Raw genomic sequence first — 23,404 nt, 5'->3', positions numbered from 1 at the left:
GCCGGTGCATTAGGCGCGTTTGTCCTGCAAGGGCTCAACAAAGCTGCCTTCCTGTCAGACCCGGCGCAGATTGTCAAAGTCAAGCATGGAACCAAGACTTGGCTCGCCATCATTCCGGGCGAAGTCTTGGGATGTCAGCTCTTGCAAGTTGTGGCGGAGAATGAAGAAACGAAGTCAGCTGGTGATAAGACCTACATCAAAGACTGCCAGTGTCACTCAGTCATACGTTTCCTGTTATTCGTCTCAACATCCCTCAATCCATCTCCTCCATCAGTCACAACGTCTCTTCGTATCGGCGAATCTCCTTCTGCATTGTGTCAAAACCCTTCTCATTCACCTTGGCGATCACATGCAAGCCAGGATGGTGAATCGACCCCGCATGTTCTTCGACCCAGTTGACAATTATCGTTAAGCGACGTAGCTCGAGGCTGCCCTCGTCCTTCATCCGGCAGATGGAAAGTACTTCATACTCCGGCACAGGGCTCTGATAGTCTTCTTCTTTGACGCGCATCGGCCGAAGACCGAAGTAGTCGCCATGCCTTGTCGTGCTGGCGTGCTTGAGACCGGTGTTGTCCTTCCCGCTGTCTGATCTAGGGACTATTGTCAGCGTCTCCTCATGATCACCCAAAGCACTAAGTAGCACGTACGGTTTGCTGTTTCCGTCAACGGCACGCGCGCCTTTACATACAGACCGAATATCGCAAAAGGATGACATTAAGCTACTGCGGCGATGAGTATGTACCCAACAAACCCGAGCTCTCGACGTTGGTCTCCTTCTTGACCGCAAGTATCTCCGCGACCCAACTGCACCTGAAAATCCTATCGTCCCACGATTAATCAGCATGTCACACTCCTCAGCATCCCTTAGAATCTGCGCGCAATCCTGTCGAGCAGCACTCTCACCGATTCCGCCGCAAATGTTCTAACCACGTGCAGCTCGTCTTCGTTGATCGGGCGCTCGTGACCCTCCTTCCAGTTGACAATCATAGTTGGACGAAGCATATGGCGAGCCCTGTCACCCCTCATCCAGTCGATGAACAGGACGTCATGCTCCGGTACCTGGTTCTCGAAGTCTGTACGACTGACACCGAGCGGCCGAAGGCTGTAATACTTGAGGTGGTGATCAGCGGAGACGTGCCTCAAGCCGGTACCGCCGTTGGTGTAGATGGCCCGCTCCATGATCTTGTCGTCCTGCTTCCCAACAATCACGAAGCAGCGCCATTTCCTGAGCTTCTGCACACCATCTTTGTCTTTGAACAACTCCCAGCTCGCAGGTACTGGCCTTCCTCCCTTGTACGGCATGACATGATACCGCTTGACGATCGTGCCGACGTCTTGATCGTTGTACAGCTCACCACTCTCAGTCCTTGGACCTTGCAGAGAGGTGTATCTGCCGTTCGGGCGCAAAGGTAATGGCTGTCTTACCGTGCGGGATTGCTCGTACCTCTTCCCAAGTAGCTCTGGATTGTGCTCGCGCCAGGAGTGGTCGTCGTGATGCGAGACGAAATCGGCAGGTGGGCGCGCGTTTCTACGCCATCCTGGGTTGCTGTCGTATTTGAGTGCTGGTTCTGTTTGACATTGTTGTTGCGCCTGATGAACCGGTGTTGCTTGATGAACGGCAGGGCTTTGGCTGCTGGTCCTTGTGGGCCCGGCCACGCCCGAATCGATTCCGTTGACATGGGCAGCGGTGGTTGGGGCGTTGATCGACGGTTCTTGGTAGTCTTCGGGTAGTGTTGTTGTCGCCTCATTGCCGCTTGCTTGCGCCGGCGTGCTGTGATCGCTCTGGTCATCTTCGAGCACGCTGTACTTGTTGTGTCCTGTACGGTCTGAGTCCACTGAGTCGTGCTGCCGGGTCCGCTGACGTCATCTTGTCCGTCGAGAACTGAAAGCCATTTGAGAAGCTGGCATGTTGCGGTTGTGTTGACGTTCCTAACAGCGTCTTCCGCAGGGAGACACTGTTGTATGATCAAGAAGGGGAGGTGGACTTCTGTCATCGTAAGCATCTTTTGCGGCCGACGTGTCGAGGTGCGATTCTTGGTGTCGTAAACAAAGACATTGTGAATTTGAGAAATCTTCCATACTCGCCAAACGCATAACAAAGCGCATTCACGCTTTTGCCCAAACATGGAGCAGGTGAATTGGCGGCAACACGCGTGTCTGGCGAAGGCTATACAGTTCGCTGGAACTTTCGTTCGTGACGTATATTCCGAAGGTCTGGTTGGGTAGTCATTCTATACCGCGCACATCCGCCTCTCACTATAGCTGGCCATTCTTCTTAATCCCCCACAAGCAAGGATCTGGAAAAAAACCATCAGCAGCGCGGTTCAGAAGAAGATTTGCACGGGTGAAAAAGATCTCAACTGGAAAAGAGGCCACGAAAATGGAACAAATACCTCTCTTGCAGCTTGGGCAGGCTTCACATCAGGAACCGGGAGGTGAGTCTATCGACAAGCAAAACAGAGACAAGTTCGCGCAAACAAGCCGTCCGCAAAGGTTTGCTTACTGCCAGCCTCCGCCTCGATCCTGCAACCAAACCCACCAGACCGTGTAGGACCTCATCAACATAGCATGCAAGAAGCCACGGCGTGGACATCATCTGGGCCAGGCAGCATTGCGTTCACGGAAGGACCTTCGCGGCTCATCGAGGTCAAAGACGGGTCCAAGACATGTGTCGCAATCCTTCCAGATGAGACATTTGGGAAACAACTGTTGCAACTCACGGCGGAGAATCTGGCCAAAAGGAAAGCTGATGATCAAGGATATGACCGTTTGTGCAGCCTGGACCGGCGACTGACCAACATCGCGCTCGACATAGCCCATCTCTGTGAGAAGATAGATGCATGGACCGACTTTGGGGCCAGGCAGCATCGAGAGAAAACTCCAGCTCTGCGTCAGGAGTTGTCCAGTTTGAGGCGACAGCAGGCACTTCTGGAGTCCAAGCGACAAACGACTGACCAGGCCTGGGATACGAGGGTACATGAGCATGTCCTGAATGTGGACGGCCTCTTCTCTACTTTGAACAGTGTGTTCGTGGCAAGCAAAGTTGTCGAGCCAGACGTGGAGAAGGAGGACGATTGTTCCAGCCAGAGCACGGAACACATGTGGGAAAACCGGCATTCTGCAAAGACCTATGAAGCGTTGCACGGCCCAATCGGAAAAGGGCCACAGGAGAAGAAGAATATCATCAACAATTACCGTTCAGCAAAAGCGGCTCTAGACGACGCGGAAGACTGTCTGTGGGATCGGGGCGCGATCTTCGACATGATGGCTGAAGAAAGACGGCAGAAAGAGCTCGTTGGTGAAGAGCAATCTGAGACTCTCACAGAGTTTGGGTTGAGATTGCTGTTCATAACTTCGCATTGGACGGGAGCCGTCAGAGAGGCTGAAGCTGAGATGGATGCTGCGAAGGCGGCGGCTATGGCGGCTGGAGTCCAGATTCCTGGGTCAATAACCTCTCGATTTGTCGACGATATCGACGATGTTGACAAGGTGAAGGGCGGTGATGCTGTGCATCCCAGTTTCAACAGGGAGGCCGTCACTCGATGGCTTGAGAGCGTTCCCACGCAAGAGCCAGGCGCAGATCTGCTGGATGCTGAGGAAGAAGCTCTGGAGAACGTTGAAAGAGACACTTGGGATGCACCGTCGGTCGAGCTATAGGAGAGCGCCAGCCGAGTGGCGAGTGGCCGGAGGAAGAGGAGGATCGCCAGGTGGCAGAGCGTGTGTTCACTGGAGAGATAGGCGTCGGGCCCATGTCACTGCTGCAGGCGTGGTTGGATGTTGTCCTCGTCCATTGGACTGCACAATCTGTATGCAGACTTGGGGCGTGTGATGAGAAGACTTGTATCTGCATATGTAGGTAGGTAGAGAGGAAGGAGAAAAGACAGTTCAAGAGATGAAGTCGGGGTATTTTGTTGTTGGCCAAAGCTTCTTTTCTGGGCCTCATCACCAGTCTCCTTTCTTGACAACATCACTCAACTCGTTGTACGTACCTAGTACAACGGGTGTATCATGTTCGTCTTGATACCTGACTATTGAAACAACAAGCTGTCACCCTCTCAACTCATGAGTGCCAGGTTCTTCTAGTATTGATCGATCGAACGCCACAAGACCACATGCGAACTCCGGCGTGGGGGCGATAGCAAGGTGAGGCAACTACTTCTACAACTTCTCCTCTTCCTATTGTCTCTTCTTCCTCGATTGGATCGCAGCGACTGCGAACAAGACCAAAGATGCGGAAGACAGCCTTTCTCCTTGCCTCACTTATCTCCTCAACCCTCTCCACCTGTTTCGACCCCTCCCCAGCCTTCCCCGTCCCCCAATGGCACAACGGCGCCAAAGATAAACACCTCGCATCAGCCTTCAATTCCCTCCGCACCAAGCTCGACACCTTCATCTCCAACCCGAAATACTCCGCCGCCTCCTTCTCCATCGAACTGACCTCCCAAACCTCATCCCTCTTCTCCCATTTCCACACCGCCCCAGAGCGCAACGCCACCCGCCCTGGCACCCCCAAAGTGGATGGAGACAGCCTCTACCGCATCGCCTCCATCACCAAAACCTTCACAACACTCGGCCTGCTCTACCAAGCCGAAGCCGGAACACTTAACCTCGACGACCCAGTCAGCGATTATATCCCCGAACTCACCGGGCAAATCCCATTCCACGACATCACCCTCCGCGCCCTCGCGAGCCAACTCTCCGGTATCCCACGCGACTTCGCACAAAGCGACATCCTGCTCGAAATCCCGGACCCAACATTCATCGGCCTCCCGCCCGCAGACAAGAAAAACCTCATCCGCTGCGACGAATACGCCGACTACGACCCGCCATGCAACGCCACGGACTTGGTAAAATGGCTGAACCACCACGCACCCCTCTTCGCCCCGAACGCGGAGAGTACGTACTCGAATCTCAATTTCGAGCTGCTGGGTCTCGTGCTCGAGCGGGTGACGAACATGACGTACGAGGAGTACATGCAAACTTCCATCTTCACCCCGCTAAAAATGAGCCTCACGACCATCTCGACCCCTAACGACACCCACGCCGTTCTTCCAGTGGGAGATAACTACTGGGATGTGGATGAAGGAATCCAAAACCCCACCGGCGCCATCTACTCCTCCACCACCGACATGAGCACCTACCTCCGCTACATCCTAACCCACTACAACGCCCTCGCCACCGGAATCAACTGGTTCCAACCCGCGAGTTTCGCCACAGGCTTGGGAAGCTTCTACGGGATGCCCTGGGAGATCTTCCGCACGGATCGGATTTTACCAGAAAGTCGAAGGCCGGTGACGTTCGTGACGAAGAGCGGTGGACTACCGGGTTACGTTTCGCGGGTGAGTTTGATGCCGGAGTATGGGCTTGGTGTCACTATTCTCGTGGCGTGTAATGAGCATTGTGGAGAGGTGTTGGATAGGTTGCAGGAGGTCGTGACGGTAGAAGTCGTACGGGCGGCTGAGGAGAGTGTTTGGGAGGGTTTGGGGGTGGGGTATGATGGGGTGTACGAGGCGGTTGATCGGGAGCTGAACTCGAGTATTGAGCTGGTTAGCTCTTCAGGTACCGGGATTGTGATGAATAGCTTCGTCTCGAATGGGACCGATGTGTTGGCGGAGGTGGTGCCGAAGTTCTGGGCGGATCCGAGGAAGTCGTGGCGGTTGCAGCTTGTGCCTACATTGCTGTACAAGGATGAGAAGGAGCAGGCAGGTGAGATATGGCGGATCTTGGCAATGTACGAGCGGAAAGAAGGGAAGGGGAGAGATGTCTGGGATGACTTCTGCATTACGGACATCGACACAGCAAAGTACGCTGGTCTGCCTGTCAATGAGGTCGTCTTCTGGCACGAAGAAGGGGTCATGGAATTGCCCGCATGGAAGGTGACGATGAAGCAGTCAACAGAGCCCAAAAACGACGAGAGATTCGTCGTTCAGCAATGAGGTATGAACATAGACAGCTATAGACAGCCATTCAACCGCCATAATCCCGCTTTTGCCTCTCCGCTCGCATGGTCTATACATCTACTTCCCCCCCAACACCTCCGACACCGCCTTGATAACAGTATCATGCACATCCTTCGGCGCAGCAATCACCCCCTTATTCCTCTGCAACGTCCTCCCGACACTAAAATCCAACCTCTTCCCCTCCACATCCGTCACCTGCCCGCCTGCCTCCCGCACAATCAGATCCCCCGCCGCGTGGTCCCAGATCTTCTCCACGTAGTCCTTCTTCACCGGTAGCCGCAGGTACAGATCCCCGGCCCCGCGGGCAATGCTGCCGTACTTGGCCTGGCTGTCCATGCGCACGGAGGGTTTCGTGATGCCGAGTTTCTTCGCGATGTTCGCGGCGTCGCCTTGCGAAGAGTGACCGGCTTCGACGGACTCGCAGAACGTGGCGTCCGAGATGTTGGACACGGCTTTCATGCTAATCTTGCTCTCCTTCGCCAGCGCGCCTTTGCCGAGTGGACGGCTGTCGGCGCCCTTGCCCTGCACAGCGCTGAACAGCACACCCTTACCCTCCGCATCCGAGGCATCAGCGCCGATGTTCTCGGTCAAAGCCTCGGAATCATCGACCGGCAAGTTCGGGCAGCCGAGCACACCGACCTTCACGTCCCCGTCCACCATCAACGCCAAGCAGACAGCATACTGCCCACCCCTTAAGAACCCCTTCGTCCCGTCAATGGGGTCAATCGCCCATATCCGCCCCTTACTCCCACCCTTACTATCCCCCTTGTCGATAATATCAAGCATACTATCCGCATCCTTGATCCCCCCACCCAACGCCTCCTCCCCGCTCTTATCCTCCAACTTAGCTTGCTGCACGAGATCCCAAACCGTCTGCTTCACACTATTCTTCTCCCTCAAATCCTTCGCCTCCTCCTCGGCCACAATCTCATCGCCGGGGAAATTGTGCTGCAGAGCCGAGATGATGAGGGCTTGGGCGCCAAAGTCGCCGATGGTGACGGGGGAAGCGTCGGCCTTGTCGAGGGTGCCCTTGGAGTGGGAGTGGAAGACGGATTTGGTGAGGAGCGAGGCGCGCTGCACGGCGAGGAGTGCAATGTGCAGTTCTTTGTTGTAGTCGGCAGAGGCCATGATGTGCTGTTGACGGCGGGTGGTGAGGTGGGAGGTCAACAGGCGCAGACGCGGGAGGATGGAGGGGATGAGACTTGTAGCCAGCACGAGAAGTGAAAACAAGAGTAGAGTAAGAGTCAATGGTTTGCTTTTGAAGAACATGTAATTCTACACCGACTGACTGAAGCTAGAAATCTCGACCCTGAAAGTGCCCTGACTGCCCCGCCGTGGGGTTTTCCAGCGGTGGCATTGGAGGCCTTATCTTAACCTCACTCGATGCCATTTATATGTCTATACACTCGTATACGCAACTGGATAGCAGACAACGGAGGCACTGAAATCAACAGCGTTCATTGTATTGGCGTGCTATACATATGTACAAGCGACCGCAATAGCACTCTTCACCAACCAAGTGCCTCCATCGTTTCCTGCGTGGACGTCAGCTTTGGCACAACAAGATTAGGTCGATAGTAACACTTACAACGAACGATCATGCTGCCCGCCTGCTTCGACCGACGAAAGGGACGGCTCGTTGCTGCCCACTTCCAACACTCAAGGTCCGGCGGCGTGCTTGTGTCTCCGCTGAATCCACGACACTGGCTTCGATTCCAGCATGCCCGGCCTCCTGCTGAATGCTTCGAAGATGCTTCATCCGTCGATCGAGCTGGTAACCATGCTTTCCTGTCCTCTTCGTCTGGCTTCTGACCACACATTCATCCCTCCTGTCTCTTCCCCTGAGAACCAGATCCAAGCGCCGCCTCCGTACTCTCAAACGCCCGATCCAACCTCTCCAGCGCCTCCATCCGCTGCCTCTCCTCCGCCGTCTCACCACTCTTAGGCGGCAAAGACATCATAGCATTCCGCAACAACTCCATCCCTTTGTCCGTCGCATCCGAGGCCACGACCGGTGGCGGCTGCATGCTCCCCGAAGCCCCGCCGAGCGAGAGACCCGGCAGAAGCTCGTCGAGCTGAGAGTTGCTCCGAGCCGCCCACTCTCGAACGCTTTTCGTGGTGACGGTTTTCCACGGCTGCGTAAACGAAGGCCCAGACGTCGATGGCGGAGGAGGCGGTGGCGGTGGCGGCACTCCAGGGTCTCTACTATCGACAGCTCCGTCCTTGCGACGCAAGCCCATCTGGCCTTCAATGTCCACGAAAGTCTCGTAGCCGTTAGCATCGAGCACTTCCTTCGGAATACCGTCCGTGACCATCTTCCTCATGCCCTTCTCTCCGATCTTGCCACCTCGACCGGTCTGCTGACCCCGCTCTTCGGCAAGTTTGACGAGCACTCGTGCGTTCTCCTCGCAGTTCTCGACGGCGAAGCGGAGGCACATTACGGCGTGCTCGCGGATGTACGGGTTGTTCTCGTCGTGTCTGCAGCAGCCGACGAGCGCTTCGAGGCCGCCGTATTTGCGGACTTGCTCTTGCACTGATTTGTTCTTCCATATCAGCGAGGACAGTACAAGCACAGTGAGCTTCTTCAGATTCCGCCACTCGAAATCAGAAGGCTCGTCCTGGTCGTGCGCGTTCTGCAGGTCAGCATGCGCAGCTACCAGCGAGGTCGGCGCAAGAGCGTTGAGAGGATCTTCTGGATACGCAAGCGGATGCTCAGCTTCGTAAACCTGCTGTGAAGACCCACCCGGTGCAAGAGACGGTGGAATAGCATGCGTCTGAGGCACGTCCCCAGCGTTAACATCGAAAGGCCGCTCGACAGCCACCGGCGTCGGCGCAGAAGACGGTCTCGCTTGAGGCACACCCATCGCCGCGTCAGCGCTCATACTACGTTGCGGCTTAGGCGGAGGAGGTGGAGGTGTTGTTCCGGCTTTCCCGTCGAAGCTCGCAGACACCGGCTGCGCTGCTTGTGCGTTCGGTCGTGGCATTGCTGCAGCGACCTTCGGGATGCCGCCTTCAAGCTCTCTCAGCAGAGTCACCAGCTCGCTAGCCATTTCCCAGCTGGCAAGGATGTTCTTCCAGGTGCCGGTCAACCCGCCCATCGACTCTTCCTCCTCCCTCGCTCCCCAAACGATTTGACCATGGATCTCTCTTTCCAGGCCTTCATCGCAGATGGGTACACGGCCTTGCTCCTCGGACAGGACAGCAAAGAACTCGAGAAACTGATAGACTCCCTCGTACATCCTCTCCATGTCCCACAAATTCAGCGGGAAGTCGTCCGGGCTGGCTCGGCCTCTGTGTATCTGGCCTTGCAAAAAGATCAGAGCGCATGTCTGCGGTATGATGTGCTGTCTAAACTCGGTGAAGACAAAGTTGAGCAAGCGCAAGTCGACCGCAGTAGGAAGCAGGCCGAGGCGCTTCTTCTCTTCAACAGCGATCCGGTGCTGCTCTCTGATCCAGGCAATCTCTTCTTCCTCGCTACAGTCGGTCGGACGTGTTGTGTTGACTCCGTTAACCCTGACCACATGCGCTTGTCCCAAGACCTCGCCTTCCAGCACCTCCCCGCGAAGATGTTTTCTAATGTTCTCGTTCCGCTGACGAAAGATGCAGGTAAGCAGCTTCATGATCACAGCTTGGGCAGGAGAGATTATATCCTTGCTTCGCGATCGATCACGGAAGGCGTGGTATGCGTATGGCATGAGTCCATGTTTCAGAATAGCTTCAAGAATGCGGACCATGAACTTGAAGTACAGCTCTTCCTCCCGCAGGTCCCAGGCGGCCACGAATATGAGGAGCTCGCGGAGCAGATTCCGCCCCGGTGTCTGCGATAGCAACAAGTGGGTTCGGAGCTTCGCGCCTTTCTCGAGAATGTCGTCAGGCAAAGCGTCAGAATGCGGCATCGCCCAGGGATTGATATCTTTGTAATTGTTGCGCTGTGTCGGATGCTCTTCTGCTGGCGGGATGACGTGGCCAGACATGATCAGCATGGGCAGCACTTCGATCTCAGATGGACCAAGGATGAGTGGCACGTCTGTGAGCAAGCCGCGGCCATCTTCAGTTGAACCTGGATAGTCTTCTTCCTCGTCATCCTCGCCCTCTTCGTCGCTCTCGTCTTCTTCTTCGTCGTCATCCTCGTCCATCGATTCTTCCGCAAAAGCGTGCTCGACAGCATAACTGTTAGATCTCCGCCGCTGAGCACCGCCGACGTTGATCGGATGAGCCGGGTGAGCATCGCTGGCAGATATTGGGGCCGAACGTGCAGTGCTCACCCTCCTCGCTGCGATGCCAGCACCGGCACCTACGTCGGCATAGCCTTCCAGCCTCTTCATCAACTCCGCCTTGCCGCTCTCCAGGATCTTTGTCCCAGCTTCTGAGGTGAACAGCATCCGCGAGTCGGTCTTTTCGTTGGCAGTCCGTGGGTCGAGGGGATTTGGCAATCCACTGGCTTTCGCCTTCTCACACTCCACCGGATCCTCGCAGTAGCCGTGCCCTGCGCACTCGGACTTGCACTCTTCTGCCATCTGGACCTCCAACGCCTTGATTCTCCTCTCCACGTCTTCCGGCTTCCATGCTTTCCCGGATCTCGTCGGCATCATCGGCGTAGGAGGACCGGGAGCGATGACCTGTTCTCTCCAGCCTATCGGGTCGTCGAGATAGTCTTGATAGTCGTCCTCCTCGTCGCGGTAAGCATGAAGGTCCATCTCGAACGCACTCTGCCAATGAGACCACATGCGCGGGGTTTCGGGGATCTGCTGGTGCCAATAGTGCGGCATGTTGCGGTGAATCTCAGCCAGTGTTGGGGCGCGCTTGTGTACGGTCTTGAAATCTTCGATGCACTGGTTCTTGAAGCGTGAGACAAAGTAGACGTAGCCATTTGGTTCACTGTGCTTCTTAGCAGCAGTCGCGTTGGCCGGAAGAGGTTTCCATCCTTCATCTTTGAATATCAGCTGGGCAGCTTCGTACTCCAAAGGCGAAATGCGTTGGTTTGGGCCATTTTGACCATATGCGAGAAGGATATCACTGCTATTGATGGGTGGTGTAGGCTTCTTCGGAGGTGGTAGCCGGAATGGTGTGATCTTCTCCTCTCGGTAGCCCGTCTCGGAAGCATGATCGAAGAGCGAAGTCCAAAGCATGCACTTCTTCTCCTCGTTCTGCGCGACAAGGTTGTTGAGAAACTGCAGGCTCGTGATGAGCAGTTTCTTGTACGCATTGACAATCCACTGCCACTTCTCCTCCTCGCCCGTGTTTGCAGTGCCATCGAAGCCTCTCGCCGTCACTCTAACACAGCAGTTGATGAGTCGGAAAATCTCAATATCTGCGCAATAGCCGGAAGCATAGCGCTGCGCGAATTCGCCAACCGTCAACACATTCCTGCATATGCTGACGATATCGTTCAACCGCTCCAGATCCCGCCAAAGTCCTGGGTAGTTGCCGGCAATCAGCGCACCACTGGTGCTGTCGTAGTCCACACTACTGGGATCCCAATGCTGGAAGCTTCGTCTCTCCAGACTTGGGATGGCAGCCTTCAGCAACAGGACCAGCTCGTGCCAAAACCGAACATCCCCACCGATCAAGATCCTGACCGTGGCATCCTGCGCCGTGTTCCTCAATGTCTCCTTGAGCACTTTCTTATCGAGCAGGTCGAGCGTCGCCGGTTGGATGTAGGTGGGCGACTTGAAATGGATCGTGTACGGGGGCAGCGCAAGGCGGATGAAGGTGAGGTGGGCTCTCAAGACTGCGCCTTTCCTGGGATCGTGTGTGCGTTCGTACTCTCTGCCCTCTTCGGACTCCAGCCAGTCGTCGAAATTCGTCCCCATCTTTGCGTCCTACCCTCCACCTCGAGCAGTCATGCTACCTCAGCATGGTACAGCTGTGCTACAGTATCAACAGACGCGCATCGTCTGAAGATTGACGTCGGCTTCATTGGCATCGGGAGTGGCGCCGCAGAGCCGCAAAGCTTTGCTCACGAGTCAAGTTCTCCTTCTGCCTCAACACGATTTCCATTGATATACAACGTATTTTCCAGCTATCGTATCAAGCGAGAATTTACTATCACGGAGACGCTAGGGAGACATAGCTTCTAGACATCGCTTGGGTCGAAATCCGACTGGGCCAATGCCGAAGTTCTTTGGTCATCCTCGATCATGGAGCAGGTTAGGATTAATATATCTACACGTCTAATCCATCAACAATGCTCAGGCCTGCGACTCACCTTTTTCCCATCCTTCAATGATGGCATCCGCTTCCCTCCATCCACTAATAAGCGCACCATGCACGGTAGCGAAGTGTGTCTTGCTCGTGTGTTCGCCAGCAAACCCGAGCCTCGAAATCTCGTCAACATCAATCGCCTTCTGGAAGTCCACCCTATGCTTCGTTTCCGACCGGCCCGTGATCATATGGCTATAGCTGCCCTGCGAGAATGGATCGTCCGCCCATCTGGTGACATGCACGCCAGCCGGCTTTGGGATCTCCCGCCCGAACCAGGTCGTCAGGTTGTCGTGGAGAAGTGCTTGGGCTTTAGAGTCTGATAAGCTTTCGATGTGTCTTGCGTTGCCGCAGGACACAAAGCAAGACAGCACAGGGAAGCCGGTCAGAGAATGTAGATTGATCAGAGATAGATTCCGCATCCCAGGTTCTGATTTGCCATTCGGATGTATTGCAAGTCCAGCCAAGTCGTGGGTATATCCCATGAGAATGTCGGGCTCCTTGGCAGAAGTGTCGACAGTCGACTCCGACTCTGTTGGCGGTCGTACCACGCCTTTTCCAATGATTTTATTGAACGGTCCCTCAGTCCACCAAGCACGATCGTACACCAAGAAGACCTTGTCAAGCGTGCCGAATCCTAGCGACTCAATACTTTCTCGTTTCTCCTTCGGTAGTGGTGGGTCGAATATCGTGGCGTGTCGGTCCTTCAACACACCTAGGGGCAACGTGCAAACAACGTTCTTGGCCTCGAAGGTGCTTCTATCTTTGATACTGACCGTGAGTGGGCTCTTGTCCCATCTGATTGACTCGATTTCCGCTCCAAGCTCGACCAGTCCAGAATCGACAACACCCTTTGCCAAATCCTCCACAACTGCAGTATAGCCATCCTGCACGAATACCTGATCGCCATCGAAGTCGTCGATAGCATATTCCAGCAAACCCATGCCCGGAGCATCAGTGTCTGTTTCTGCTGATTGCGCTACAAGCGGTGCTGCTTCCATGTTCTCAATGAACTGCGGCATCGCCCGCAGAGCTTCGTGATACGATTCAGGTACCTCATTGAAAGCGTTCTGGAAGACTTCCAAGTCGGCTATTGCCTTTAGCATAGTGATCGACTTCGCTTTGTCCGCCGAAGTGCTATTTGCGGTCTCGTGCAAGCTGTCGAAGAGCATCCACATTGTTCCCATCAAATCACCGGCGATCTCTGGTGGGATCACTCTGTCATCGTCTTTAGCTGAAGCAGGCTCGGGCGTGCCAGTCTCGGCAGGAGGGTTCACCAGCTCCCACCCATCTTCATCCCTCTTCCCATCCTGCGGCGGCGGAGGAGGCTTGAAGGCAACACTCCCACTCAGCTGCTTTACTCTTTTCTTCGGCAGTATATCCATCAGCGGATTCGGCCGCTCCTTGGTCCCAATGCCATGGATCCAGTTCGCTCCGGTGTCAAGACGGCAGCCATTGACACGTACTGATCCGACACGGCCTCCAATACGGTCGCGAGCTTCGAGGACAAGTATTGAGCGGTTTGACTTTGTGCGGGCCTGATGTTGGAAGAGACGTGCCGCGCATGCAAGGCCTGATACTCCAGCTCCAATGATGATAGTGTCGTAGGAGTGGCTATTGTTTTGCTTGGTGGCGCAAGACATTGTTGATAGGAGTTTGAGGCTACGCATTAACGTGCAGATTTTGGAACTTGTTACCACACGAGACCGTGAATTGAATGTCACTGGTGATTCTCCATTATGAACAAGTTGATAAAACTTGTAAGGCAGGATGGACAGATGACGAGGGCGAGTCTGACATCGGCAAGATCGGAGTCGGTGGCGTTCCATCTCGCGGATTGACTCCTTCCTTGAGCAACCAACGCACCTTCTTGCTCTCGACATCGAGGACTCAGTGAGCATGGCTGATGTTAAAAGCGGCCTGCAGATATTGACAAACCACGAGGAGACTCTCTTAAGGGTGACGCGCCTGCCTTCCTGGAGACAGACTTCTGATTGTCCCCATCAAGGGGTGCTCTAGTCGACTACGCTGTAAACAGTCCAGCACTTCAAACTCCAGATTAACCTCCTCTGCCCGGAAGCAGCTTTGCCATCGATGCTCAGTAGACGCCCTGTCTTACGGCTACTTGAGCGCCCATAATTATTCCATGTCTCACTCTGGGAGAAAGACAAGATATCAGAGTGCTACAGTGAGGTCCATGGTCCATCGGCCCATTGTCCTGGCTCGGAGTGGCTTTGGAAGGAGATATAATAGAAAGACATGAAGTGAGGCATTGCATTGGCGAAACATCTAGCACGATACCTGGACCCCAACCGGCTTCTCCTCAGTTGACACTCGCAGACCACTGATCCACACTGAAAGTCGTTTCGCCCCCAGTGAAAGGTTCAGTGCCAAATTGCATGTCTTTCAAGCATGGTCAGTCCGAGAGCTCTCATGGCACTCTTGATGGCGGTGACTTACTGATCAGATACTGGCTGCTCGCAGGAAAGCCCTGGCTGCTGACCAGATACTCGAAGAAGTCGTTGATGTCTCCACTCCAGGAAGTTATCGGGCTCGAAGCCACGAAGCTGTACGTCTGCTGCGTGCTTCCGCCATACCAGACCTGCCACGAGGTGCCGGCAATGGTCGCCGTGTCAATCTGCGAGCCGATGGGCTGGGCGGGACCGTACTTGGCCTACGGATCAAGGAGTCAGTCTGGTTCTGAGTTGAGTGGGAAAGAATCTCTTACCAGCCACACCATCAGCTCGTAATCACCAGAGTACGTGACATGGTTGATGTCCGCTGCTGTGAACAGATCGTACGAAACATCGGCGTTGATGTCGGTGTTGTCGTAGCTCCACTCGACGGATGTGTCAATGCTGTTCACTTCGCTGACCAGTCTCTTGTCAAAAAGGTATTGCGAGTTGGCGTAGCTTTTCACTGAGCTGTCACCGCCGGACCAGTTCCTGTCGAGAAGTCGAGCGTCAACACTGTTACAAACATCGGAGCCTTCTGTCCATCGACGCCTTACCAAGTGGTCTTCCATGCAACGCCCGAGTCCGACGCATCCGTCACGTAGGTACACTGGGAACCGGACCCGGAGCCCTCTCCCCAGAGGTTGTTGTTGATAACATAGGAACCGCTTGAGTAGGTCGCGTACTGCTCGCAGAGGCTCGTGCTCTGGGCAAGGGCCACGGAGGCTGAGGCTGCAATGAATGCTAAGGCGTACATTTTGTTCAAGGTAAGCGTCGAGCAGAAATGCTTGTGTGTGTCAACATTCTTGTCTGGGTCTCAAGCGTCCTTAAGCTTTTCGAAGGCAGTACTTATTGCCAAAGAGATGGAGTTGCGGTCTATGAAAAGTATAATTCATCTGCTTCATCTTTATGAACTGCTGTCGCATGTCTCTTTCTTTAAAACACCACTGAGGGATCAATAGCTGGTCAACACCTTAGCTGAGCGCTTCAAAGCAAAGTCTGTGGAACGACCGGTACGAAGTATATTGAACTTTGCAGATCGTCACACCAGCTGCTACACTTCGCTTACTGACTTCAGAACGAGCACGGAGTGCTACAGATTCTGTCCGGGGAGCTCCTTGTATGTGAGATCCAGCACATGTCAAGGTGGTCCGTTCGAAAGTAAGGACCGCTTGTGCTGGGGCTGGCCATGTTGTTGCAATCGTTATCATTCGGCTCCACGTAGACCGCTTGATTCGTCTTGCCAATCGGTGTTCAGTGCCCTTTTGATGTGGTTACTTTGAGGAGGTCTGGATCCGACGGATGAGGAGCCGATGCGACGATGCAACTACAGATGAAACATGTGGAGGTGAACATGCTAGGCTGTGGGCTGAAACCAATAGCCGGTCGATCATTGCCGGCCTGAAACAATCACACATGATCAGAAGACAGCACCATACAAGGGTGTGTAAGGGATCGGACGTTCTAGAAAGCTTTGCAGCAACCGCGACATCCGAAAGGTGTTCTTACGAGAAGCTGAACTTCGGTGGCACGGTGCCATGCCAGCATGAAAGACGACTTGATTGCGATATAGCTTTTAAGGTAACAGAAGAGTAAGTGAGACTCGGTCTCATCAACATCAGACGCATCTTGTGTACCCGTCCTTCACTTCGCGAAGCTGACACTGTAAGCTTTTCCCTCGAGATAGTCCACAGTCCTATCGACCCCAGACGTGATTACGTCTTTCGTTTCTACCTTCGACAAAGGCCTTTCGGAATCGAAGTCGAGCACTTGTTCTTCTTGAAGACGTTGCCGGAGCCGGTGCTATTGTTCCAAAGATCCAAATCGTTATCGAACAGCTTGTTGCCAACTACTTTGTTCCCCTTCGACACGGCCGTCGCACCTGGATTGGCGAGACAAGCCAGCGACGGTTCAGTACATGGATCATCAGTCACCCACACTCCAGCAGCAGGACCATTGTTTCTCGTCTGCTCAATGGTGTTGCCTTCGACGAGAGCATTAATCGTTCCAGCCAGCGTGACCCCATACGATGCGAAGGCTTTGCAGGCATCGTACGACGGACCGAAATGGTTCGAAGTGAGTCGGATACCCTCCACATACGGATCAGCATACGCTGCACGGCATGTGTAACTAACATCGTTATCGCGCAGCACGGCGCCGTTGGTCTGGATGCAAAGACCGATGACGTAGAACCTGATGTCGTTGCCGGCACCATACGCTCCTTCGAAGTTGTCCATGCATGAGGCGATGATGCCGGGAGCCGCTGGATCTGACGAGCTGATGGTGTTCTCACCCATCGTCGTGAAGCGAGAACCGGAGCTCAGCAATCCGTAGATTGGTCCGTCGATGAGAGTATTCCCAGCGATGCGAGTGTGATCCGCACCAAGGACCAGAATGTTGGCTCCAGAAAATCCTTCGACTTGGAAGCCGGACACCGACACTCCCTCGACGGCACGCTGCACGAAGACGACCTTGCGATGCTCCGTCACGAAAGGATCCATCTTGATGCCAGATCCAGCGACGCAGATCCCAGCTTGAGTGCCGGGCCCGGCCACGCCTGAGCACACATTTCGAACGAAGCTGTCAGGCGGAGCAAGAACAGCTCCTTCCTTCCCAGAGAGACTGATGCCATCTTTCTTGATCAATAGCTGCTCGCGGTATGTGCCGGCATGGACAACGATCTCGCTTCCAGCAGAAGCGGTATCGATTGCTTTCTGAATCTTTTGGCCTGCCTTGACGTGAATGGTTCGGTGGCGGTCAGCGTTTGAGTCGCCGCTGGACAGTCCCAAGATGACGGACAACGCAAGCATCAAGGTCAACCATAGTTGTTCCATGACGAATCTCACAGAGTGAGGCTGTTGGTATGGTCTGCATCTGCAAGAAGATCTGCCAACACCCTCCATCAGGAACAGACGGCCCTTTTATGCTCATTGTGGGACTGGCGGAAATCAGGAGAGACCCAGGATCCGTCAGTCCGGTGACACAGGGTGTCCGCTGGCTGGGCATCATGCGATGGCCTGATGGTTCCATTCGAGGCGGGCGGCCAGGCTGTACATGGCTCGCTCCACCAAGGAGACGGCGCCGCCGTGTCAGTACGCTGCTGTAGCATTCCATCTTTGCGCCATTGGCAGAACCAAAGTATATCGTGAGGGCGAAACCTTGATCAATGGCTGCCACTGCCAAGTCCCTTTTGACAGTCAGGAGATATATCAGCTGACCAGTATTGTTATTATGTAAACACATGCTTACTACCTTTCAATGGCCACCACTGTTGAAGTGAAAGTGGTTTCCAGGTGTGTGGATCTGATGAGCGTTGATCTTGCAGTTGCCGCTGTCCAGACCTTCGGAAAGGGTACGAGAGTACGTGCTAGTGGCCGAGAGACAGGTCATTGGGTGTGGTGACAGCATTGTCATGGCTTCAAGCAACACAACTAATCTACGCTGCAAACAGATGCTTGTTTGCTCCCACCCATTCCTCAAGGCTCATCGGTTTCTTCCCAGTGTACAGCTCGATGTTCTTGACACCGGTCGTGTACAACTCGTCACCCTCGACGAGCTCCTTTTCCTTGCTTGGCCCCTCCTCCATCTTCGAGATCAGGTAGTCCGCAACCGGTGGCGGTGTTCCGCGGCTGATCGATTGCTGCCGGCCTTCTTCCGCACTGATTTCAGTGATCTTGACGTCCTTGCCCAGAACTTTGGCGACCGTTTTGATGCCTCCGGCTCCCGTCGTGATCTGAGGGCCGTAGAGGTAAACCTTCTTCTGTCCATCTTTCGCGGCCCCGGCTGCCAGGATGGCACCGCTCACCCTACCCATGTCTGTAGGAGTGATGAAGTCCATCTTGAAATCGCCACCAAACTGCTTCACCTCTCCAGCATTGATGTCGGCCTTGTCCCAAAGCAAGTTGCTTGCAAAGCGCCCGGGCCGAATGGCGACGTAGTTCGACCCGAACACATCGTCCAGGCTTAGCTCTGCCTGCGCGTGGAAAAATGGAATGAATTCGCTTGGTGGGATGGCCTTTGGGTCACCTTGGACCGAAGAGCTGCTCAAGAAGACGAGGAACTCAATGCCAGAATCCTTGAGCGTTTGGAAGGATCCCTTCATATGGTCTGAAGTGCCCCAGGTCAGGTAAGTGTAGGCACGAGTCGCTCCAGACTTCTTGACTGCCTCTGCAAGAGTCTCGGGCTTGGTCATGTCGGCTGTGACTCTTTGAAAGCCGCCTTTCTTTTCGTCTTCCTCGCTCAGGCCTTGTATCGATTTCGTGGTATCACGCATCGCCAGCCAGACTTTGGCTCCATTTTCCTGAGCAGCGCGTGCCGCGACGGATCCGATGTTGCCCGTGGGACCGAATACGATAGCAGTGGCCATGTCGTTGTTGGTTGTGGTTGTTGGTTTGAGATTTGGTTCGAGATGTGATTTTGAATCTGCTTGTCGATGACGATGACTTGTTTGACTTTATAGCAGAGCGTTGATCGAAGAGGCCCGTTGCGTTCCGTCCCTGCAGCGGCAACGGCTTGCGGTGGCAACTTAAAGTCCGACTTTTCGGGCACATCAATGGCCCGATTTCACGTGTCACAGCGAGCTCTTGCATCCTTCATGAATAATCTGTCCGATATTCCGTACCATCGACTGGTCTTTTGGGTTGTCGACTCGACTATACCAATTGAAGGATTCCGTGTGCGACGCCAGTTGGCAGCTTCACAACAGGGATCGTACTCAATCCCACGTGCAGCTGCTTCAAGTCAATGCTGCTTCAGCCTTCAGCCTCACTGATCTAAATGGCTGGTTGATACGTATGTTGATGCCAACCCGAGATTCCGGCCAGCTGCTGACAAACACCGCCGGATTGACCGCCGTTGCCAAAATCAAGGTCGTACACGGACGAATGTAAGCAGCGTACGAGGACCATATGCATGCCCACTTCTTCACGATCACATCGCATGCTCGTGAGACACCGCATCCTGTGTGTGAAGCTATCCGGCTTGCTGGCTTCTTCGCACGGGAGAGCCGGCCAGGCAGTGCTTCGACCAAACATCCGAGCCGCACGTCGATGCCCTCAGCCCGGGGCGGTGATACGTATTCATGTGCCGGGTACCACAATGGGCTCTTGAACAAGCGGCACCAACGTTGCTGTAGGATTCGTAGGCCGGTGCGTCGATGTTGCCTCCTGCAGAATCAGCCTTGTCCTGTTGGCATTCGACCTGGCAGATGTTGGAGGCTTGATCGTTCGACGCTTGTCCAGACTTCAGGCAAAGTCATGGTGGAACTCCTCTTGATCATCAGAGATCGATAACATAGTACAGCGCCTGTCCGGCATCGTCCTTCTTGCCCGTCCTCCCCAACTCACCGCTGCTTCCATCATCGAGCACATTCGGCAATCGCTTGAAACCATAGGCCTCGTAGAATTTCGCGGCCCCATGGTTCGTAGCACTCATGCCCAGATAGACAGCCTTGCAGCCTTGTTTGCCGACAGCAGAGCAGAACGTCGTGATGAGCTGCTTCCCAAACCCCCGCCTTTGATGAGAGGGTAGAATGTCGATGTGAAGGTGGCCGAGTTCCTGCGATTCATTTGGGATGTCGCCTAGAACCAGCTTGTGCGGATCATTGCGGATGAGGTTGAGCATATCGTCGCGTCGGTTAATGATTGACTTTGTCTTTTCTCCATTTCCGTGCTGCTGAACAGAGGCTAGACTGTCAAGTTCAGCTTGGACTCGAGGGACGTAGTTGTCTCGCCATCGCTGGCAGAATGCGCCTGTGTTCGGCACGCCGATAACATAACCTGCAGGAGTACCGTTCCCGCCGTCAACAACGAAGCAAGACTCGGGGTTGAGAAGCAGATAAGGCCAACACCAGATGTACGAGCCTACCGTCCAGATGGGCTCGACCTTCAGGGTCTCATCACATGTCTCGCGGAAGACATGAATTACTGCTTGGTAGTCTTTTGCAGGGTCGTATTGGCGGATGAAAGCTGGGGACTGTGGGCCAGGATCCATTTGAGTCTTCCGTTTACGACAATTGAAAATGAGACGAAACCGAACAAGGTGGACAGTAAGGTATGGTATGGTCGGAAGGAAAGGGGTGGAAGGGAATGTCTGTGCTGTCTAGCGTGATTGACTTCTCTTTCATCTGACAACCTGAACGTTCTATGCTTTCTTCATGCACTCTCGCAGTCAAAGACGTGTCACTTACGCACGTGCGAGGTCACCTGCCTCCGGCTCAGCGAACATTCCGACAATGGCTGTTCCATCGATTCGTCTTGGTGCTCAGAGGGCAAAGAGTTGCAGAAGATCCCTTGCCGAGGTGGTCTTTTGAACCTTGAACCTGCACACTGCGAAGCGGAGGTGCTGCATTCGAGGCCTGGTACTCTCTGCGTTCAGTAGGTGAACATATCCTCTCCCGTATATCTTCCTTCTCTATTCGAAGATGACAACCCAAGAAGTAAAAGCATGGACGTACACAGCGGGTTTCGCTTCGCTAAAGCAGAGCACCATCAATCCAGCGACAGCTTCATCCTTCCGGGACACGGTTGACGGGACTCTTCATATACTATTGCAGATCCAGGCGTGCGCCCTCAACCCAGTCGATGTTCAGATCGCCAATCTACCCAACTTGCCGTGGAAGCCCAAGCAAGAGAAGGGAATTGTCTGTGACTTCAGCGGTAGAGTGCTTGCTGGGGAGAGCGCGGGCTTCAAGGCTGGAGATGAGATATTCGGCTTGACATTAAACCCTGTAGTGCCCAATGGAGGCGCGTTGGGCGAGGTCGCGGACTTTGGTATGGACAAGTGTGTTGCCGTCAAGAAGCCGAGAGAATGGAGCCACGAGAAGGCAAGCGCGATTAGCCTTGTGTGGTTGACGAGTAAAGCTTGTATCGAGTCAGTCGAGCAGTATGTCGAAAGCAGCCGGAACAAGCGAGTGGCCATACTGGGTGGCAGCAGCGCTACGGGCATCTACAACATCATCTTGGCCAAGCGGAAGGGTTGGACTGTTGCTTCGACGTCCTCTGGTCGGAATAAGGATTTCGTAATCAACGACCTGAAAGCCGACAAACACATCGATTATACCTCCGAAGACGTGCGTGGAGCTTTGCTGGAGTTCGCTCCGGATGCTGTGATCGACTGTGTCGGTGGCACCGAAGCGGTTGGTCTACCTAGTAGTAAACGCTTCACCACCATTGTCGGCGATAAGACTGGACGATCTTCGATGGGAGGCCCCTTCACTTACTTCGACATTTTTGCGCCTCAACGAGCAGCAGCACAATGGCTGCGATGGGGCAAAGGAGCTCTCGGACTGGGAGAGAGCTATGATGTTATAATCTTGGGGATGAAGGCGGAATGGCTGGAGGAAGCAAAGACGACGCTGACTGAGGATGACATCTATATCGACAGCGTGTTTGATTTCGACAAGGCTAATGAGGCATTCGAGCGACTGAACACTGGTAGGGCTAGAGGAAAGGTCGTGGTTAGAGTTGCGAAGTAGGCGTTACAGCAATTGTCGGTTTGGGGTCAAAGCTGTCAACAGCATAAGCGGCCGACTAGGTCAGTCGTGTAGAGGACCTTCTCACAGACAATTAGCGCCCTCTGACGAGAGTGATGTGGCCTTTTTGGCCGTGACCTCCCCTTGGAGAAGACTGCCAGATATGGCGGGGTGGCCTCTTTCACTGTCTCCTGCTTGCGGTCATGGATATTTGTCACTGTGTCAGCTCGTGCTTAGAGCCATAGTAGTGTTGGTCGATAGTTTAGCACGACAGTAACCACGTTTTGGTACTCATATGTAAGTCTCGACATCGGCGTTGTGTCTGCGATACAGCGTTATTCCCCCGCGGATGCATCAGATGAGGAACAGTACGAGCAGAGCCACGCGGACATTATTGTGTGTGATCTTGGGTGTGGCGATGGCGAATTCCGTAGATGACAACTCCAATCTCAAGGTCTAGTAGTAGGTGCTGTTGCCCAGCTCCCTTTCTGCTTGCTTGCTGGGACGGGCGTTGCGAAACAGCCCATCTTACTTTGTCCATGTTCAAGTGTCCATAAGCCTAACACGATCCTCTAGCTCTCAGCCTTCTTCGGCAAATCAATACACCCAAAGCAAATCCTCACACCTCAAGCGGATTGATCCGCCCGCAAGCAACAGGCGTAGCTATCTCCCAAGTTAGACCCAACGGTAGCGGAAGGGCGGCTGCGCCGCTAGTAGTGTCACACTAGTGTGAGCCTAAATTTAAAAGTGAATGTAGACTTAAAGTGGGTCTACGTAGCCAATTAGCTTCTTCTTTTTGCTTCTACTACCGGAAGGTCTAATACTAAAAGGCTTAAATTCTATATATTAGTACTCTTAAAAAACTAATACTATAATGCTAAGATAAAGTAACATATTAGGCTAGCTAATAACGTAAATATAGACTAATAACTATAGTTAATATACCCGTATTAGCGTATAAATAGAATATCGCTATTTAGGCAAGCGTCGAGGAGATAAGAGTATATAGTAGAGGTAAGAGGTTTCTTAGATACTTTAGCTACACTATCAAAAGATCTACTACTACTATCGCTACGCTCGGGACGCTTCGCGTAAGATACTAGCGCTTCGCGTAGGATAGGATCTAATTCCGCTACGCGGTTCGAGAGAATCAACGTGCATCGTGTATCCGCAACTAGAATCATGCTCGTCATCACTATCTCCCGTTTTGCTCAACCAAACCATATCTCTGCTCCACAAGACTCATATCCAAACCATGATCCCCGTGCATAGCTCGAAACGATAGTCGAAGGAGACTGCTGTAGTTCAGCAACGCTGCA

The 23,404-nt window shown here is 53.9% G+C and overlaps 12 protein-coding genes across 12 annotated transcripts; 3 read left to right on the top strand and 9 right to left on the bottom strand.

The window, feature by feature from the left end:
- Positions 1–274: 274 nt before the first annotated feature.
- Positions 275–715, bottom strand: LTR77_007609 (uncharacterized protein; the record flags this gene model as incomplete). The annotated part of the gene is made up of 2 exons (XM_064804846.1): positions 275–590; positions 648–715. 2 exons carry the CDS (start codon positions 713–715, stop codon positions 275–277), a joined length of 384 nt encoding a protein of 127 aa, XP_064656688.1.
- A 149-nt stretch (positions 716–864) lies between these two features.
- Positions 865–2,003, bottom strand: LTR77_007608 (uncharacterized protein; the record flags this gene model as incomplete). The annotated part of the gene is made up of 2 exons (XM_064804845.1): positions 865–1,390; positions 1,426–2,003. 2 exons carry the CDS (start codon positions 2,001–2,003, stop codon positions 865–867), a joined length of 1,104 nt encoding a protein of 367 aa, XP_064656687.1.
- Positions 2,004–2,380: 377 nt separating this feature from the next.
- On the top strand, positions 2,381–3,657 carry LTR77_007607 (uncharacterized protein; the record flags this gene model as incomplete). Its single annotated transcript, XM_064804844.1, has 2 exons — positions 2,381–2,435; positions 2,552–3,657. 2 exons carry the CDS (start codon positions 2,381–2,383, stop codon positions 3,655–3,657), a joined length of 1,161 nt encoding a protein of 386 aa, XP_064656686.1.
- A 572-nt stretch (positions 3,658–4,229) lies between these two features.
- Positions 4,230–5,936, top strand: LTR77_007606 (uncharacterized protein; the record flags this gene model as incomplete). Its single annotated transcript, XM_064804843.1, has 1 exon — positions 4,230–5,936. The coding sequence occupies one exon, from the start codon at positions 4,230–4,232 to the stop codon at positions 5,934–5,936; it is 1,707 nt and encodes a 568-aa protein (XP_064656685.1).
- Positions 5,937–6,017: 81 nt separating this feature from the next.
- MET22 (3'(2'),5'-bisphosphate nucleotidase) lies at positions 6,018–7,088 on the bottom strand (the record flags this gene model as incomplete). The annotated part of the gene is made up of 1 exon (XM_064804842.1): positions 6,018–7,088. One exon carries the CDS (start codon positions 7,086–7,088, stop codon positions 6,018–6,020), a length of 1,071 nt encoding a protein of 356 aa, XP_064656684.1.
- A 692-nt stretch (positions 7,089–7,780) lies between these two features.
- LTR77_007604 (uncharacterized protein) lies at positions 7,781–11,773 on the bottom strand (the record flags this gene model as incomplete). The annotated part of the gene is made up of 1 exon (XM_064804841.1): positions 7,781–11,773. One exon carries the CDS (start codon positions 11,771–11,773, stop codon positions 7,781–7,783), a length of 3,993 nt encoding a protein of 1,330 aa, XP_064656683.1.
- A 352-nt stretch (positions 11,774–12,125) lies between these two features.
- On the bottom strand, positions 12,126–13,804 carry LTR77_007603 (uncharacterized protein; the record flags this gene model as incomplete). The annotated part of the gene is given in 2 exon segments (XM_064804840.1): positions 12,126–12,157; positions 12,169–13,804. The coding sequence occupies 2 exon segments, from the start codon at positions 13,802–13,804 to the stop codon at positions 12,126–12,128; spliced, it is 1,668 nt and encodes a 555-aa protein (XP_064656682.1).
- Positions 13,805–14,484: 680 nt separating this feature from the next.
- On the bottom strand, positions 14,485–15,371 carry LTR77_007602 (Endoglucanase-1; the record flags this gene model as incomplete). Its single annotated transcript, XM_064804839.1, has 4 exons — positions 14,485–14,564; positions 14,622–14,835; positions 14,890–15,106; positions 15,172–15,371. 4 exons carry the CDS (start codon positions 15,369–15,371, stop codon positions 14,485–14,487), a joined length of 711 nt encoding a protein of 236 aa, XP_064656681.1.
- A 973-nt stretch (positions 15,372–16,344) lies between these two features.
- On the bottom strand, positions 16,345–17,448 carry LTR77_007601 (uncharacterized protein; the record flags this gene model as incomplete). Its single annotated transcript, XM_064804838.1, has 1 exon — positions 16,345–17,448. The coding sequence occupies one exon, from the start codon at positions 17,446–17,448 to the stop codon at positions 16,345–16,347; it is 1,104 nt and encodes a 367-aa protein (XP_064656680.1).
- A 602-nt stretch (positions 17,449–18,050) lies between these two features.
- On the bottom strand, positions 18,051–18,980 carry LTR77_007600 (uncharacterized protein; the record flags this gene model as incomplete). Its single annotated transcript, XM_064804837.1, has 1 exon — positions 18,051–18,980. One exon carries the CDS (start codon positions 18,978–18,980, stop codon positions 18,051–18,053), a length of 930 nt encoding a protein of 309 aa, XP_064656679.1.
- Positions 18,981–19,891: 911 nt separating this feature from the next.
- On the bottom strand, positions 19,892–20,605 carry LTR77_007599 (uncharacterized protein; the record flags this gene model as incomplete). Its single annotated transcript, XM_064804836.1, has 1 exon — positions 19,892–20,605. One exon carries the CDS (start codon positions 20,603–20,605, stop codon positions 19,892–19,894), a length of 714 nt encoding a protein of 237 aa, XP_064656678.1.
- Positions 20,606–21,035: 430 nt separating this feature from the next.
- LTR77_007598 (uncharacterized protein) lies at positions 21,036–22,088 on the top strand (the record flags this gene model as incomplete). Its single annotated transcript, XM_064804835.1, has 1 exon — positions 21,036–22,088. One exon carries the CDS (start codon positions 21,036–21,038, stop codon positions 22,086–22,088), a length of 1,053 nt encoding a protein of 350 aa, XP_064656677.1.
- Between the last annotated feature and the right edge of the window lie 1,316 nt (positions 22,089–23,404).

The sequence above is a fragment of the Saxophila tyrrhenica genome (genome assembly GCF_035928015.1).
Source record: "Saxophila tyrrhenica strain CCFEE 5935 chromosome Unknown scaffold_12, whole genome shotgun sequence".
Lineage (NCBI taxonomy): Eukaryota > Fungi > Ascomycota > Dothideomycetes > Mycosphaerellales > Extremaceae > Saxophila > Saxophila tyrrhenica.
Note: the sequence above shows the minus strand (reverse complement) of the source record. Positions and strands in the feature narration are given on the sequence as shown.